Here is a 15,690-nt window from a genome sequence, read left to right on the forward strand (position 1 = left end):
TAGTTGTTTTTTGCTGCTGGGCATTCAACAAAGAAAAGCTCGCTTTGGTTTCCAGCAAGAATCATCTCTCTCCACCTTTGGCATTTCCCTTTGTGCTCATCTCAAAGGCTTCAAGGCCTCACAGAACGCTTCATGATGTGATCACATGTTTGGGAGGGGAGGAAGGGGAATTCATGCAGACGGTGACGGCTACTTCCCAGTCAGCTCATCAGAATTTGTGTCTCTGTTTTCCATGCCCAAGACTTCAGTTCAGACTAGAGTGATTTTCTCTAATCTTTCTAAATGATCCCTGAAGGAACCTCTGGGAACCCTGTAAAATCAAAGCCCTCATATGGTCTCTCTCTCTTTTAAAGATTTTATTTAGTTATTTTTAGAGAGAGGGGAAGGGAAGGAGAAAGAGAGGAAGAGAAACATCACCGTGTGGTTGCCTCTCATGCACCCACTACTGGGGACCTGGCCTGCAACCCAAGCATGTGCCCTGACTGGGAATTGCACTGGCGACCCTTTGGTTCACAGGCCAGCACTCAATCCACTCAGCCACACCATCCAGGAAGTCTCTCTCTTTTTTTTTAAAGCCTAGCCTGAGGGTATAGTTATTGAATTTAGATGGAGAAACATCAATTGGTTGCCTCCCACATGCACCCCAACCAGGGATTTAACCTACAACCTGGGTATGTGCCCTGACCGGGGATCAAACCTGCAACCTTTTGGTGTATGGGACTATGGGACAATGTTCTGACCAACTGAGTCACCTGGCCAGGGTCCTACTATGGTCTGTTTGACATCATTTAAAATTATTTCCCCCCCAAATTAAATTAATCTTTAAATATTATATTGTAAAGTACTAAGTTACAGATACTGTATTTTTGTACCATGCAAAATCCTCTTTTTCCAGTTTTCTAATTACAAAATGGCAAGTACAGTCTCACTGTAGAAAAGTATAAGGAAATTATAGTCACCTATAATCTCTCTATTCAGAAATAGCTGCTGTTGTTAAAGGTTTTGGTATTTTTCTTCTAGTCTTTTAGTACATATTTTAATACAGTTATAGTAAAACTGTAAAGACTGTTGTGTATTATTTATTTTCATATAATGACCATATCATATCTTAAATTGCAGTGCAATAGAGTTTTTGGTTATTTTTTACCTAAAGTCTTAACAAAAGTCTTTCAACATTTAATTTTTTATATTGGCTTATTTGTTTTATATATATATACATATGTATGTATGTATATATGTATGTATACGTGTGTATGTGTGTGTGTATCTCAAACACCTAATACATACCAGGCCCTGTGATTTGTTTGGGGAAAGGTGAAAGTTAAATCAGGAACCAGGAGCTCACCATCTGGTTATTCATATCCTACTCACACCATCTACCCTAGTCTGTGAGAGGGCTATGAGAGGTCCATCTCCAGTTGCGTATGCAAGAAGCAACCAATAAAGCGTAAATAAGTGAAACACAAATAGATCTCTCTTTCCCCCCTCCCCTCTCTCTTTAAAAATCAATAAATGAAAATTTAAAAGAAAAGAAATTAAACACAGTGATTTCTCTGAAGGAGTTTTCAGGCAATTATGGGGCTAGTGAGAGCCGTGGAACACTAGAGTCCTTCTTACCGATGATGGCTGCATTCCTTGGAAACGTGCTGCACAGTCCCATTTACGTGGTATCTTGGTCGTCTTTCCACGCTCCGACTGCATCAGACTTTACTTCGTGAGCTAGTTTTCATGCCAGGAATAATACCCCAGACCGGCTGCCCCTACCCCCCTCTACTGTTTTCATGGTCACCAGCAGTCTCTCTGTGACTGGCAGTCTATTGTGATTTTACTGTCACCGATAGAGAAATAAGGCCTGCTCATCCACAACATTATTCCTTCAAAAACTCAGTCTCTAGATCAGCGGTCGGTAGGAGTCTTTGCAGTAATGGACGTGGATCTGCCCTGCCCAATAGTACAGTCACCACCAGCCCTCTGTGCATGCCGAGCACTTGAAATGTGGCTGATGTGACTGAGAAACTGAATTTAATTAACTTTTTAGTTGTTATTTCCACGTGTGACTAATGACTGGATAGTGTCATACTGGATAGTGTCACTGTAAACCATCCCAGCTGGTCTACCAACTAGCTCCTCTCAGGTGGTGGACAGCTTATTTCTTTGGGCATTTTTATGCCACATTTCTGTTTTGTCCTGCCAGCGGCGTAGGTCGTGGGATACAGAACTCTTTCTCAGAGGACCTCCTTGAAGGCGGTGGGACTGCTTGTGATCAGATAGCTGAATCCCTGGAGGGGCAGTGTTTGGGAAAGTGCTTGTTAGCAGCTCTACACCTTCTGGAAACTGTTGTAAGCAGAGGAGATATTTTATGATGACATAGTTTCTAAACAAACAAAGGTTTTTTTCAGGGGAGGGGCTTTATGAAAATCAAATGAGAAGGTTTTTTTCCTTCCCAAACACAATACTCATTACCCTTTTTATACTGTCATGACATACTCTGTCACTCTAGCATCTAAAATGCTTCAAAAATGTCTGAGTCATTCCACTGATTTTTTTTAATCAAACATTACTATGATATAATCTCTTTTTAGAAGCGTGGTGAATTCTCCTTGCGTGTTTTGACTGTGTTCTGCTGCAGCAGTTTTGTGGGGTGTCGCACAGATAGGCCAGTGTATTAGGAACCCTTTGTTCTTCCTTCCTTCCTTCCGTGACACTGCCTTTCTTCCTTGTTAAATTTCAGGTCCTCCATTTCCGATTCATCCATATCTTTGTTTTCCGCTTAACCCTTTCTTTAATTCCTGGTTCTGGACACTCTGGCTCCCGCCCTCCCTTGCTCCTTTCAGGGTTGTCTCTCCCACTCCTTCCTCCCAGGTCCTTCTCTGTAGGTTGTAAATTTGCTGTCAGACTCTGACCCCAGTCTTACCCTCTTCCTGCTGGTTGTCACTGCTCTCCTTAGATAGGGAGGCAAGGAGTGACACGCTTTCCTGGGAAAGCAGGCTGCTTTCATAGCAAGCCCACCAAAGTGGAACCTTTCCTCTAAAAACTCACCTTTTACTAACACATGTTAGTAAACCCTGCCTCCGAAGCTTTTTGGTGAGAAGAACCATTTTAGTTTTATGGCAGCCAGGAGGCTGCACATGCACTGCCGTCACAGTGAGTTGAATTTGCTACACATTTGGGGAAGCCACGTGGGGAAACTGACTGTGTTTTCTGCCTTCTGTTGACAGAATGGTACGCGAAACTTCCAGGACTTTGACTGTCAGGTAAGGTCCGCACCGGCACCGCGGAGGGTGTGTGCGGGTTCTCTGCGGCGCCTCCCTCCCCGGGCTAGTGGCCTCGTGGAGGTGGCGCTGTCTCCACAGCAGCCGCTGCTCCTTCGTGTTCTTTTGGTTATTAAATCAAAATCTTTCAAATAATTTGTTATTAAATTAAAAATATGTCTGCCAGGCATCTGTTTTATGGTTGTGGGTTACTGGGTTGAGCTGTCTTTTTGTGATTAAGATCTCTTTTCCTCAAGAGACAAGTGTTTTTAATACAAAATGCAGATTTCTCTTGGCTTTATGTTTAGAATACAAAACTCAAGCTGACTCATTAGTATTTTCTTAAACGATACTGTTCTCTTGTTTGGTCTGCTTTTCTTTTCTTTTTTTTTTTGCCCCTGGCTCTATTGCCAATTTAAAAATTAGTAAAATGAAACAGCATCTCTTCATCTGTCTACTTTGTTGACTGGCCTTGAAAGAAACAGAAGGAAGGAATGAGTACATGGAAATGGGAACCTTATAAGCTCCTGCAGCCCGACTCGGCTGTTTTTGGGGTGAAGTCACAGCAGCGGCCGGCAGAAGCAGCATGAAGTGGACTCACAGGTTACTGGGCAGGAAAGGAAGGTGTGGGGAAACCAGTTTCCTTGCTTTCAGGATTCCACCACCCTGTATTCCCCCAGGCAGACAGTTATTTTCAGATATGCATTTTTTGTTAACTATAGTGGAATATGTAGCATTAGCATCAAAATGAAGAACTAATGTGAATACCATAGACAAACCAGTTACATCATAATTTATTGGGTAACTATTATAGATACTAAATATATGTTCTCTCCAGTCCATAGAACACATCACAAGGTGGTTTTTATTATCTCTGTTTTACAGATGAGGAAGGTGAGAATGAGGTTTCTTAATTTACCATTGGGTGGAGTTGGGGTTGAATAACCCCATTCTTCCTGAGTCCATTGCCTGTTCTTTCCCACCTGGAAACATACAGAGCTGAGATGTTATAAGGAGTTGAATTGTACTTGAAGATCAGGTTCCTTGGGAGGACAGATGAGACCCACTTAATAAGGGTCAGACTCATAGTGTGGTTACAGATTTCTGAATCCCAGTGCCAAACACCTCTTGGTGTGGCTCTTGGTACTGTACATATACAAAATAATCACCTTAGTACTGGTAGGGGATCATTTGCTATATTCCTTCACTCAGAAACAAGAAGTCATATTATTTTTTATAAATGGTGGCAGTCAAGTTTAGGCTTAGTTCTGTTTAATTTGACATAACTGCAGTTAGGGTTGAACAGGTTGAACTTGATTGCTGTTAATATAATTTACCTAGAGGGAGATCATTTGAGAGAAGGTGGCAGTAAAATTCAAGGTGAAGAATTCCAGAAACAATATTTGTATACTCTTACCAAAAAGTAGAAGAATTTATTTTCGTCAGATTGAGTACTCTCTTCCCAAGAGAGACAATTAGAGTGTAAAAAAAACCACAAGCTCATTGCAAAATAGATAAGAAAATACCAAAAAGAAAATAAATAAAAATCACTTATTTTTTTCACCAGTGTTAATATTTTGGTGTATAGCCTTTAAGATTCTTTCATTCATAAATATACTTAAATATAAATGAAATTGAGTTTTAGAGATATAATTATGAATCACTTTTTAATATTAAGGCTTAAAAAATACTTGGGCAAAAATCTTGATATTTGGGGTGAAACTTTAGTAACATGTTCTGGTCTCATGAAATGTAAGTTACCGTAGTTCATTCCTGATACAAATAGAATGGTGGCAAGTGTGTGTCACTGGTTTTGAATGTACTGCTTATTTGTGTTTTAGAAAAGAAAGACCATAGGCTCTTCTTCCAGCACTCATGAATGCGCTTCTGCCACCATTCTCATCTGTGTCTCTGGTAAAGGCTTATGCGATGTTCTCGAGGCTGGTGGCAGCCGGGTCAGGACTGTAGCAGCAGGCCGATGGAAGGCCCGAGGTGAGGATCTGTGATGCAAGCAGTGTGGAGTTGGAAAGGCTTCTCAGAAACCACCGGGCATTCTTAGGAGACAGGCAGAACAGGTCTAAAACCGCCAGTGTCACCAAACGGAAAGGCATTCAGCCTTCACATGGGTGTTGCTCATTAGCATAACTGGGCTTCTCTCTGGTCTGTTTTGCCTCAGAAAATCTTACAGGAATCTTTGATGATACCCCAGGCAGTTATTTTGGCATTATCATTTAGGCTCACAACTTCAGTCTGAACTGTCTTTCTCTCTCAGTTTTCCTTACTAATCAGCTACATGGTTTTGTTTTGTTGTTTTCAGTAATTGGCTATGTAATTAAAAGTGTACTGTTTCTCTTGGTTCTTTGCTTGTACCAAGTGATTTCATTGCTATATAGCTCCTCTGAGGGAAACAGCAGTGATATTTGGGTATAAGTAATGAAGGAAGGGATGATTAGAGGTGACATGCATAGAATTGATGAGAAAGGAGAAAGGAACCTACTGCCAGTTGAAACAATGAATCAGCAGGCTTATTGTCCATTTATCTACTTCATTGCTACTTAATTCTCTTCTTGTGAGACTGTTTAAAAGCTTGAAATTAGAACTGAGACAGATACTATAGCTTTTCTGTGTCTATGATATAATGCTTTAAAAAAAATAACATCTTATGTATAATCAGAAACAAATTTAGAAAATTCAGAAAAGTAAAATAAAGATTACCTAGAGATAACTGTATCTATTAAATTTCTTTCCAGTTTTTTAAACTTTATTTTCATTGTCAGTACTTGTAAAGATGTTCCCATTTTCCCCACGTTGGCCCACCTCCACCCAACCCCAGCCCTCTTCCCAGTTCTTACTTTTATCAAAAGAGCAGAGTACAAGTTTATAGTTGAATATTTGGAAAGCACAGAGAATTACAATTAGAAAGTATAGCTGGAGAAAAACTCATCATCCTACAACCCAGGGACAAACATGTTAATATGTTGAGCATTAAGATATGTGTGTCAGTAATATTTATAAAAATACTTTCAAAATTTATTTGAAAGTACACTGGATATACAATTTTGTATCCCCTTTCTGACTTAATATTAGAATACAGTCTCATTTCCATGTCATTTTAAAACTCATAAAAATTTCTACCTGTTGCTTAATCATATTGCTATACCATGACTTACCTGTTTCATTATTTTTGGAAATTAGATTGCTTATATGTTCAATTCATTGAACCTTTTTGTGCGTACATTTTACCCACACTTTGGGTTACTTAGATTGGTTCTTGGAATGAGCATATTTAAGGCTTTTGGCATATCTTGTCAAAGTGCCTTCCACTCGCACTAGAGGGGTACTCAATAAATATGAATGGAGAGAGAAAAGCTGTCTGCCAGAATATATCACTCTTGTAGAGGAGGCTGATAACGTAGTGAACCCACAAGAATGGAGTTCTTGCTCCTCGGATAATCCAGGCATGGCCAAGGGTTGAGGAAATTTATGCTGGCTATTTAAATGCAGCGGCTCTTTAGAGGGCTTTTTACAGAACCCAACTGTGAAGAACAGTTTTTAGTACCATGATTTGCAAGTATGTATGTGACCAGCCTCTCCTGAAGGGGATTAAACTCTTCCCAGTCACGTGGTGAATGGGCATTGTTACAGAAATAAGGATTACTGTATTTTTGAACCATAAGATGCACCTAGGTTTTAGAGGAGGAAAATAGGAAAAAATTTTTTGAAGTAAAAAATGTGGTAAAATATTTAATAACATAAATAATAACATAATAATTCACCAATGTAAATGTAAACAGAACTCAACAGCAGCATTAATAACCTCCCAAATGGCGGGGTGCACCTTATAGTCTGAAAATTACGGTAAGTGAAATAAATACCCTGATAGAAAAGAGGTGTTTGGACATAGTTGGGATTCAGCCACCTGCTGCACTCTGTGGTGGAGATCTTGATCAGTTCCGTGCTCCTCCCCTGGCCTTGAAGGACAAGAACATGGTCCCAGTTCACCTTTTGGCCACCATTTCCTTTGGTATATCCCACCCACCCCTGGGAAAACTGGAATGATTGCTGATTTACCCCTTCTTCTGCTTTGTGGTATTCCTTTTTTGATGGCCTCTGTTCATAGTTCCTCCCCTTGAGATCCCCACGCACCAGGCCATTTGTTGCTTTTGGGGCAGTGAGGTTGATTGTTTAAAGTTCTAAGTGTTACCAGAAAGGGCCGGCCAGTAGTATGTGGGTTCTCGACTTCATACAGGAAAGGTTTTACAACACAAGGTCAAGTGATTTTAGAAAGTATGTTTATTAAAGCTGGGGACAGTGAAACAAAACAGGGCTTAGGGTATCGGAAACAACAGGAGAGCCTAAGCGGGCTTGCCTTGGCTCTCTGGAAATGTTGTAGGAAAGAAGTGAGCCTTGGCAGGACTGCTTTAGCTCACTGGGACGTCAGAGAAAAGGGGGCCTTGGGGACAGAGTCAGGGGGTTAGCCCTGGAGGAGCTGCTGCTCCCCATTGCTCCCAGGTTGCAAACCTCATGGGGTCCCTTAGAGTTTAGGAGATTCATGTCTGTGGGGGAAGTGAAAGGGAGAGGGAACTGTGGGGTGTGGTTCTGGGAGGGAGAGTGAGTGCTGGGGCCTTCAGTCTGAGGGGCTTAAAGGATGGGGGTTTAGGGGAGGTCTTATAGGAGGATCTCAGTAGAATGTTCATCAGCTTTATGTTGATGTATCAAAAAGAGATTGATTTCCTTAACTTCATCTGTTCTTGGGTAGGGTTGGCAAATGGCACTAATTGGATTTCTGCTATCTGTTTCTGAATAGGGTGATTTAAGCCATTTACCCTCTGGTTGGGGAGAAGTGTAAACCATTTACTTTTAAGTGATCTTCATTTAGGGAAGATGGGACTTAATAGATGGCTGCAATTTACTTGTTTAACTATCTGTCTCAGTTTTCCTATTCCATTTGTCCTGTGTCACTAAGGATGTAGGTGAGTTTATTCTCCTTTGTGGGGAAAAGAGAATCTTCTAGAAAGAGCTAGGTGTTTTTATTTTTTTCAATCACCACCCCTAGTTTCAGTTCCCTTTTCTCCTGTCACTGAGGGTTTATTTCTCCAATAAGCTCTGTCCCATCAGGGATGGATGCTGCCAGCTGTCCCAAACTCACATTCTTCCAACTTAGCAGCCTCACTGAGAAGAGAAGATCTTTGTGTATAATTCTAGGGAAAAGGTGAGGTACGAAGTCCTGGCTTAGCATGAGCTGGGTCATTTATGTGTGGGTCACATGTGCTTACCTGGACCCCTTCCTACCTGGGTTTCCCTAGAGAGTCCATGTTCCGATGGTGTTCTGGGCTGTTGTGTGGGGCTCAAGTAGTCCTTCACTTTCTTCTTCTCAGTGTTATCTAAGGCTACATGAAAAAGATCATTGGAGTTGGCTTTGAGGGAAAAGATAGATTTTATGTTGATACATGGCAAAAGAAGCTTTCAGATGAAGACATGATTTATGAGAAGGCTAAGAGTTGTAGGTACCTGAAAAGTAAAATTATATGGTCTGACAGACTGTTGATTGAACTAAACTGTAAGATGTGAGGGGTAAGATGGGAGAGAACTGAGGACAGAGTCAGAGAAAATGTAACACAGAACTTTAATAAAAGGAAAATGTGTTCTACTGGTAGGTAGAAGGCTGACTGAGTAATTGCGAAGGCCGATTCTTGAACTACATTCGGAGAGTATAACAAGTTGGATTATGTAGTTCTGGTGACAGCGCATTTAGTTGAAGGAAGAGGACTCAGAATAAAAGGTGAAAGTTGATGATCAAATAATGATGCTATCCTAAAGCCTGAAATTCTTTAAAGAAAAGACTTAAACTACATTTTTATTTATTTTTTTAGGATTTTATTTGTTTTTAGAGAGAGCAAAAGGGAGGGAAAAAGAGAGAGAGAAACATCAATGTGTGAGAGAAACATGAGTTGGTTGCCTCTTGCATGCCCCCAGCTGGAGACCCGGCTCACAACTCAGGCATGTGCCCTGACTGGGAATCAAACTGGCAGCTTTTCTGTTTGCAGGATGAGGCTCATCCTGCTGAACCACACCAGTCAGGACTAAACTACATCTTTTATTAAGAGGGAGGCAGTCCAGGTTGAAGAAGTGTGTCCAGGACCAATGTGATTTTGGGTTGTTTTATAAGATTGGAGAATAAAGGGATCGTGTTCAAATATATTACCTTGGAGATAGTAACTAATGAGAGAATACCAGAAGACATCTGTGACCCGAGCCTGTAAGACACTACTTTGGGCTGTGCCCTTTGAGCACAGACTGTCATTGTGTTGTCATTCCCTGTAGAATGCTAGGGTGCAGGGTAAGGTAACTGGGAAAAACCTATGGAACAGGTGATGTTTGAAGCAGAAAGGTGTCAGCAGCTTCACCCCTGTAGTGGCCTGACCATTGAGTCAGTTCCATAGCCAGGGTCTCTGTACACCCATTTTTAAACTTGTTCAAGCTCTTCATAGACACAGGATCATAAAGGATATATTTAGAAGTCCATATAGAGGTGATTGTCTCCTTTCTTTTTTATATCCTTTATTCTGCTAATAACATTTACATTCACAAACTTTGAAATGAAGAGAAGCTCTATGAGACAGTGACAGCTGTGGGTTGCTCAGGAACTCTCGTTGACTCTTATACTTTAGTCATTACACAACTTGTCGGTGTGTTATGGGAGGTAAGAGCTGAGATCTCCCTAAAAAGTTGAAATTTTGTCAGCCAGTTTTAACTCTGAATTTTATCTACATTATGAAATGATAAAGTAGTTACTTTGCCCTATTCCCTCACATGCTTTTAACATGTTCTCTTTTATACCATCTGTTTCATCGTCTTCCTGAACTAACCTCACAGCTCATTATCCCCCATCTCACTCCACCCCCACATACATTACCCCATCAATTACCTCGCCTGAGGAGGTCTGCTAACCTTAGGGCCAAAGCGTAAACTGGTCGTCCCCTCAGCAGAGGCCGAGCCAGAATATTTAAGCCAGATTCTACTGAAGGTTTGGATGTGGTAGAAGGAGGTCTCCAGCAACTAGATTGTCATGATGACAGATTATTGCACGTTCTCATCAATTTGGGTTCTCCTGTAGTGTCACCCATCTGGCAGAGGCTAGCTTCGAAACCAGAAAAATCGGTGTCCGTGCTGCCTGTCACTACCAGAACCAATAAATAGAGACAAAGATCGAATCTTTATGGGTGCGTTATTTAGATGCCGGCAATCTGAGAGGATGGCAGGTTACGTACCCTCAAAAACCACCTTAACATCTCATCTCAGGGCGTCCCTTTTATTGTATAAGCAGAAGAAAGAGTAGGTGAGGGCTGTGGGGAAGAGATTCATTGGATAAGAGTTGCAGCGTACAGGCAGTTTTCCTAGAACTTTATATGTTGATCAGCAATTCTTCATCTGCATCACAGAGTTCCCTCCCTGGAACACGGTGGCTGAAATACCATCTCCATCCGCTTGCAGACAGACCCCCCAGGGGCACAAGGCTGACTTGCTTGTGGAACTTCACCTGTCATGCATTCCGGTCCCTGGAATAACAGCTTTCCACATGCATTAATCACTTAAGCCTATCAGCTATGACTGAAGCTAAAATCTTCAGCTTTGGTGTTCCCCTATCAGCTTCTCTCTCCCTCTTTATTCTCTTTCTCTCAAGAACGAAACGTGAGAGAGCAAAGCTTCCTTGAGTTGCCTTTTTTAATCTTACCACCTCCCAAGAGGAAACAAGTCCTAATATTAGTGTCATTCCTTCTCCAAGTTTTTACACTTTAAGTATATGTATGTGGACACATACAATCTATATAGTGTTGCTTTTTAAAAAAATCTGCATACGTGGTATATACATATACTTCTGCATTTCTATTCAGCATTTTATTTTTGAGATTTTTCTCTTAATATTTATACCTCTAATTCATTGATTTTTATCTGTATTACATTATATGGATATGTCATAATTCATTTATCAGTTTCTCTATTGATGAATATTTAGGCTATTTTCATTTTTTGATGTTATAAATAAAGTTTCAATGTATATCTCTGTGCATATCTTTTTCTATGTATGACCATGTTTGAGAATTGCTTTAGATTATACCTAAAAGTAAAACTGCTGTAAGTTAGACACCTCTGAACTTTACTGGAAATTATCAAATTGTTTGCCAGAATAGTTGTTTCAGTTTACATGCCCACCAAGAGTATATATGACTTTTTAGTTCTGTGCATCTTAGCCAACACTTGGCATTATCTAACTTCAACATTTTTGCCATCCTGGTGTGTCTGAAATCACATTTCAGTGGTTTAATTTACACATTGTCCTGACTGCTAATAGAGTTAATGTCTTTCTTCTCAATTTTCTGTCACAACATTCTGTTTATTTCTTTCATAGTACTTATCACAGCTATTATGGATTGGTTGATTTGTGTGTTTATTGTGTGCCTCTCTGGTAGAACGTTCTCTCTGTGAGAACAGGGACCGTAACTCTTTTATTCATTGTTTATCCCCGGAGCTCAGTCCAGCTCTGGTGGTGGGGGTTCGTAAGTAATTGTGTCATGAATGAGCCTGATGGTGGCGGGAGGGGTTCCTCAGTAAGTCTGACAAGAAGAGAAATGCTTATACAGTAACAGGAATTTGTCTTTCTATTCCTTCCATCCAAACCCTATACTTTGTTTTATAGCCAGTCAGTTCATAGTACCCGATTCTCTCCTTCACTTCGCCCCCTTTTCAAGCCTTTGAGTAGAGGTTAGTGGTAATAGAGATCAGCAGAAGTACTGAGTCAAGTCTCGGCCCTCTGATCTGAGGTACACTGATGGTCGGTTAGCCTAAGATTGTTTTGTGCCCCACATCAGAAAATAAATCAGAGCTCTGGTAAGATTCATTATTAGATAGGAAATTAAGTTGGAAGCCCTTTGCCTTTGTTGGGATTTTTATTGACATAGTAAATTTTGTCTTATCCACTGTTAAGACTTTCTAAGATAGATGTGGATGACTTTGTCAGCAAAAATTCACTAGACTACACATGATAATTTCTTATTTTTGAGAAATACAGACTTTGAGGGAGACTAGAATAAATCTGTTAACCTATCTACAGTCTCTTTACACCCAGACACTCTTAGTGCTGGTCTTAGCAGCTCTGATTGCATTTTGTTCCAGCTTTGTTCAGTTCCGGAGCTCTGCTCTCACTACGTCTTAAACTTTACTCATTGCTTTGGTTAGGATCCTTTGGGGTACAGGGGACAAGCCCACTCAAAAGCTAGTTTAAACCAGAGGCCATGCAGGGATATCTGGGAAATTAAGCTGGAACCAGGAATTAGAGCAGTGAAAATGCTTAATATAAGCTCCCAGTTCACATCTCTGTTCTAGAGAATAACCAAGCTAAGGATGGAATCTCTTAGTGGCCATTACAAATCCTCAGGGAAGGAAGCTGACCCAGCATGGACCAGATGTCCACCCGACTCCAGTTAGCCGTGGCCATAAGGTTACAGTCTGTGACTCTGGCAGCGAGAGCCGCTCTTGTAATGCATGGTGAGACTGAATGGCAGCTCCTAGGAAGGGGAGAAATTCAGGCATATGCACCCATAGGTGCCTACGGATCATACATGAAGAGGCTCTGAAGCCTCTGGCTTTTTACCCAGCAACTTTGTATCTTCTGCTCCCTTCGCTTTTCTTTCCCGGGTCTTACTGGGTCCTTAGTCCACTTGTCCATCTCCTTTCCATAGCCAGTTGCAAATATATTCTCAACAGATTCTCGAGTTCCCCCACTTAAGAAAGTGAGTTTTGTGGATAAGAAGGTATATTTTTCCTCATTTATTTGTTAGTTTATCTGAAAGAAATTAGAAAGTAGGAATCTTCTGTATAATATAACATCTCCCTGGTATGCTTGTAGTTCAGTGATGTGTCCTGCCGCAGCTAGTGGGAAACAGCTGTGAATCACATATTGTGAAACTTCGGCAACCTGGGAAGTCCTTTCTGCCTTTGCTGAGACCTCACATTCTCTTCTTCCAGGAACATGACATAGAAACAACTCATGGCGTGGTCCACGTCACTGTCAGGGGCCTACCGAGAGGAAACAGACCAGTTATTCTGACATATCATGACATTGGCCTCAACCGTATGTATTTCATTTTATATGTTCCCTTTGTATTGTATTTAATCTACATATATTTTAAACACACACACATAACAGGTCCTGGTACTCTAATAGAGCATAGGTTTTCTTCTCTCTGCCTTAACCTTCCCTCTTAGTGTTAATGGCAGGATTCAGGTTCCCCGGAAGTGTGCAGGAGAATTCATCTGGGGGGTACTGGAATTACACCTCAGCTCTGTGTTGTATCTACTAAAGAACTTTATGTGATGAACTGGTCAAGAAAGTAGAACTAAAATCAGGTTCTTTTTAAGTCTAAACTTTGATTTTTTTTCTTTTTCATATTTCAAGTTAGCAAATCCAGGTTTTGAACTTGACTTTGTGGTGAAGTCTTTAATGAATTGCTACAGCCTGTCATCAGTGACTTTAGTGGGCTTTTCTAGGTGGTTGTATAAGATGCTGGCCCTAGCCATAGGCACACACAGTTTGTATACATACATTCTCTGTCACGCTTCTCTGGCTTTCAGAGGTGGTCTGCACTTGAGGCTACAGTTTAGTGCTAGAGCTTTTGTAGAAGAGCAATTTAAGCAGTTGTACTAAAAGGCTGGCAGTTGAAGCAGCAGCCTGTTCCTGAACCCCAGCCCTTTTTATAGGAGACAGCCTTCCACATACTGAATGTGAGCAGCCCAAGGTACTTGCTGTAGCCAGGTTCTTGGGATATAATCAATGTCTCTGTGTCAGATTGAAGAATAAGATACATGAAAAATAACAGCATTACGAGTATAAGATTATCTTGTGCAACACCAGAATTGGTTTCCACTTTGTAGACATTGGGTAGAACTGAGAATTAGTTCTTTTCAGGTCATTGAGATGTCTGGTATTCAGCCTTTAGGGCAGCTTGAATCAGACAGATTGTTCAGACACCTCATGTTAGTGGGACAGTGATTAAAAGGGAATGAAAGAGGACAAAAATACAAAATTGATCAGTAGAAGAAAATTAAGGAGAAACGGAAGGCCTGTGACTCACGATTCTCTTTGCTATTGCAGATAAATCCTGTTTCAATGCATTCTTTAACTTTGAGGATATGCAGGAGATCACTCAGCACTTTGCTGTCTGTCATGTGGATGCCCCAGGCCAGCAGGAAGGTGCACCCTCTTTCCCAACAGGGTAAGGTGGCAAGCAAGGTCTTCTGGAAGTCATGTACTCACGAGCAAATGCCTGAGTTCTAGAGGGAGAAGTAGTGTGTGTTTCCTTTCCCAGCTGATTTTAGCACAGCCTACAAATTGTACTTATCAACCAGCCGTCCTCATTATTTCCTTGCCTTGCTCTGAGAGGACTGTCACGTACATACAGTCTGTTGAGAAAAACTGCATGTTTTCCCATATCCAGAAAGGGCTGTCTGTGGACGGGAACCTGTCTCCCTGTAATTGCTAGGCAGAAGTGTCTGGAACACCCACTCCTCATGGTCTGTATCTGTTTCCTTCCTCATCTATTTTAAATCTGTCATTTTGTGTTACCTAGGCCCAAACTCAGATCCTTCTGAGCTTCCTAGGAGTATCTCCCCACCTTTACCTCTCAGTCTCGTGATAGGAATTCAAATATCTGTGTAACCATTTATCTGAGCATCTGCCCTGTCAGGTCGAGGTGCGTTTTTACTAGACTTGGAGCTCTCAGCCTCATCCTAAATCTGCTTTGCGAGGCGGAGCCAGAGGCTCCCGAGTTCTCCCCCGCATGATGGGATTAGTGAGAAGACCTTGGGAGGGGGAGTGAAAGCACCAGCTGTGGAATGCTAATTCTTCCCTGTGCCTTTACTCATCTCCAGAGCTGCCTTGCCAGTGGCTGCTGTGAAATAGACCGTTGCAGGCAAATAATTGCTAACACTTAAACAATATTCCTGACACAGCTTTAAATACTTTACATTTATTAAGCCATTTAACTCTCACAACCCTATAACATAGGTTTACTCTTACTCCATTTAACAAGTAAAAAACCCGAGGCCCAGAGGTAGCAAATGCTTGGCCAAGATAACGTAACAAGCGGCAGAGTGGGGGTTTAACCCGGGCAGAATGACTCCAGAGTCCCTGTTACTGACCTTGTCATGTTCGGGCTATTCTGTCTCAAACACAAATTGGCCAGTGACCAGCTTATTGTATCCAATAAGATTTGGATCCCGTTCCTTTATTTTATTTTTTTGATTGATTTTAGAAAGAGAGAAAGGGGGAACAGAGAGAAGAATACCAATTTGTTGTTCTACTTATTTATGCATTCATTGGTTGATTCTTACATGTGCCCTGACTGGGGATCAAACCCACACAACCTTGGTGTATTGGGAC

General features: G+C 41.2%; 1 protein-coding gene across 4 annotated transcripts in view; it reads left to right on the top strand.

Annotated features, from left to right (window-relative positions):
- The window catches only part of NDRG3 (NDRG family member 3), a 65,202-nt gene that overhangs the window by 22,071 nt on the left and 27,441 nt on the right, over window positions 1-15,690 (top strand). For all 4 annotated transcript variants that reach the window (XM_045833291.1, XM_045833292.1, XM_045833289.1 and 1 more), the window contains exons 3-5: window positions 3,219-3,254; window positions 13,278-13,383; window positions 14,404-14,524. In XM_045833291.1, the coding sequence (XP_045689247.1) occupies window positions 3,219-3,254; window positions 13,278-13,383; window positions 14,404-14,524 (263 nt within the window). The remainder of the gene's footprint in view (window positions 1-3,218; window positions 3,255-13,277; window positions 13,384-14,403; window positions 14,525-15,690) is intronic.

The sequence above is a fragment of the Phyllostomus hastatus genome, unplaced genomic scaffold, assembly GCF_019186645.2.
Source record: "Phyllostomus hastatus isolate PE091 unplaced genomic scaffold, TTU_PhHast_1.1 phas_contig_17, whole genome shotgun sequence".
NCBI classification, from domain to species: domain Eukaryota; kingdom Metazoa; phylum Chordata; class Mammalia; order Chiroptera; family Phyllostomidae; genus Phyllostomus; species Phyllostomus hastatus.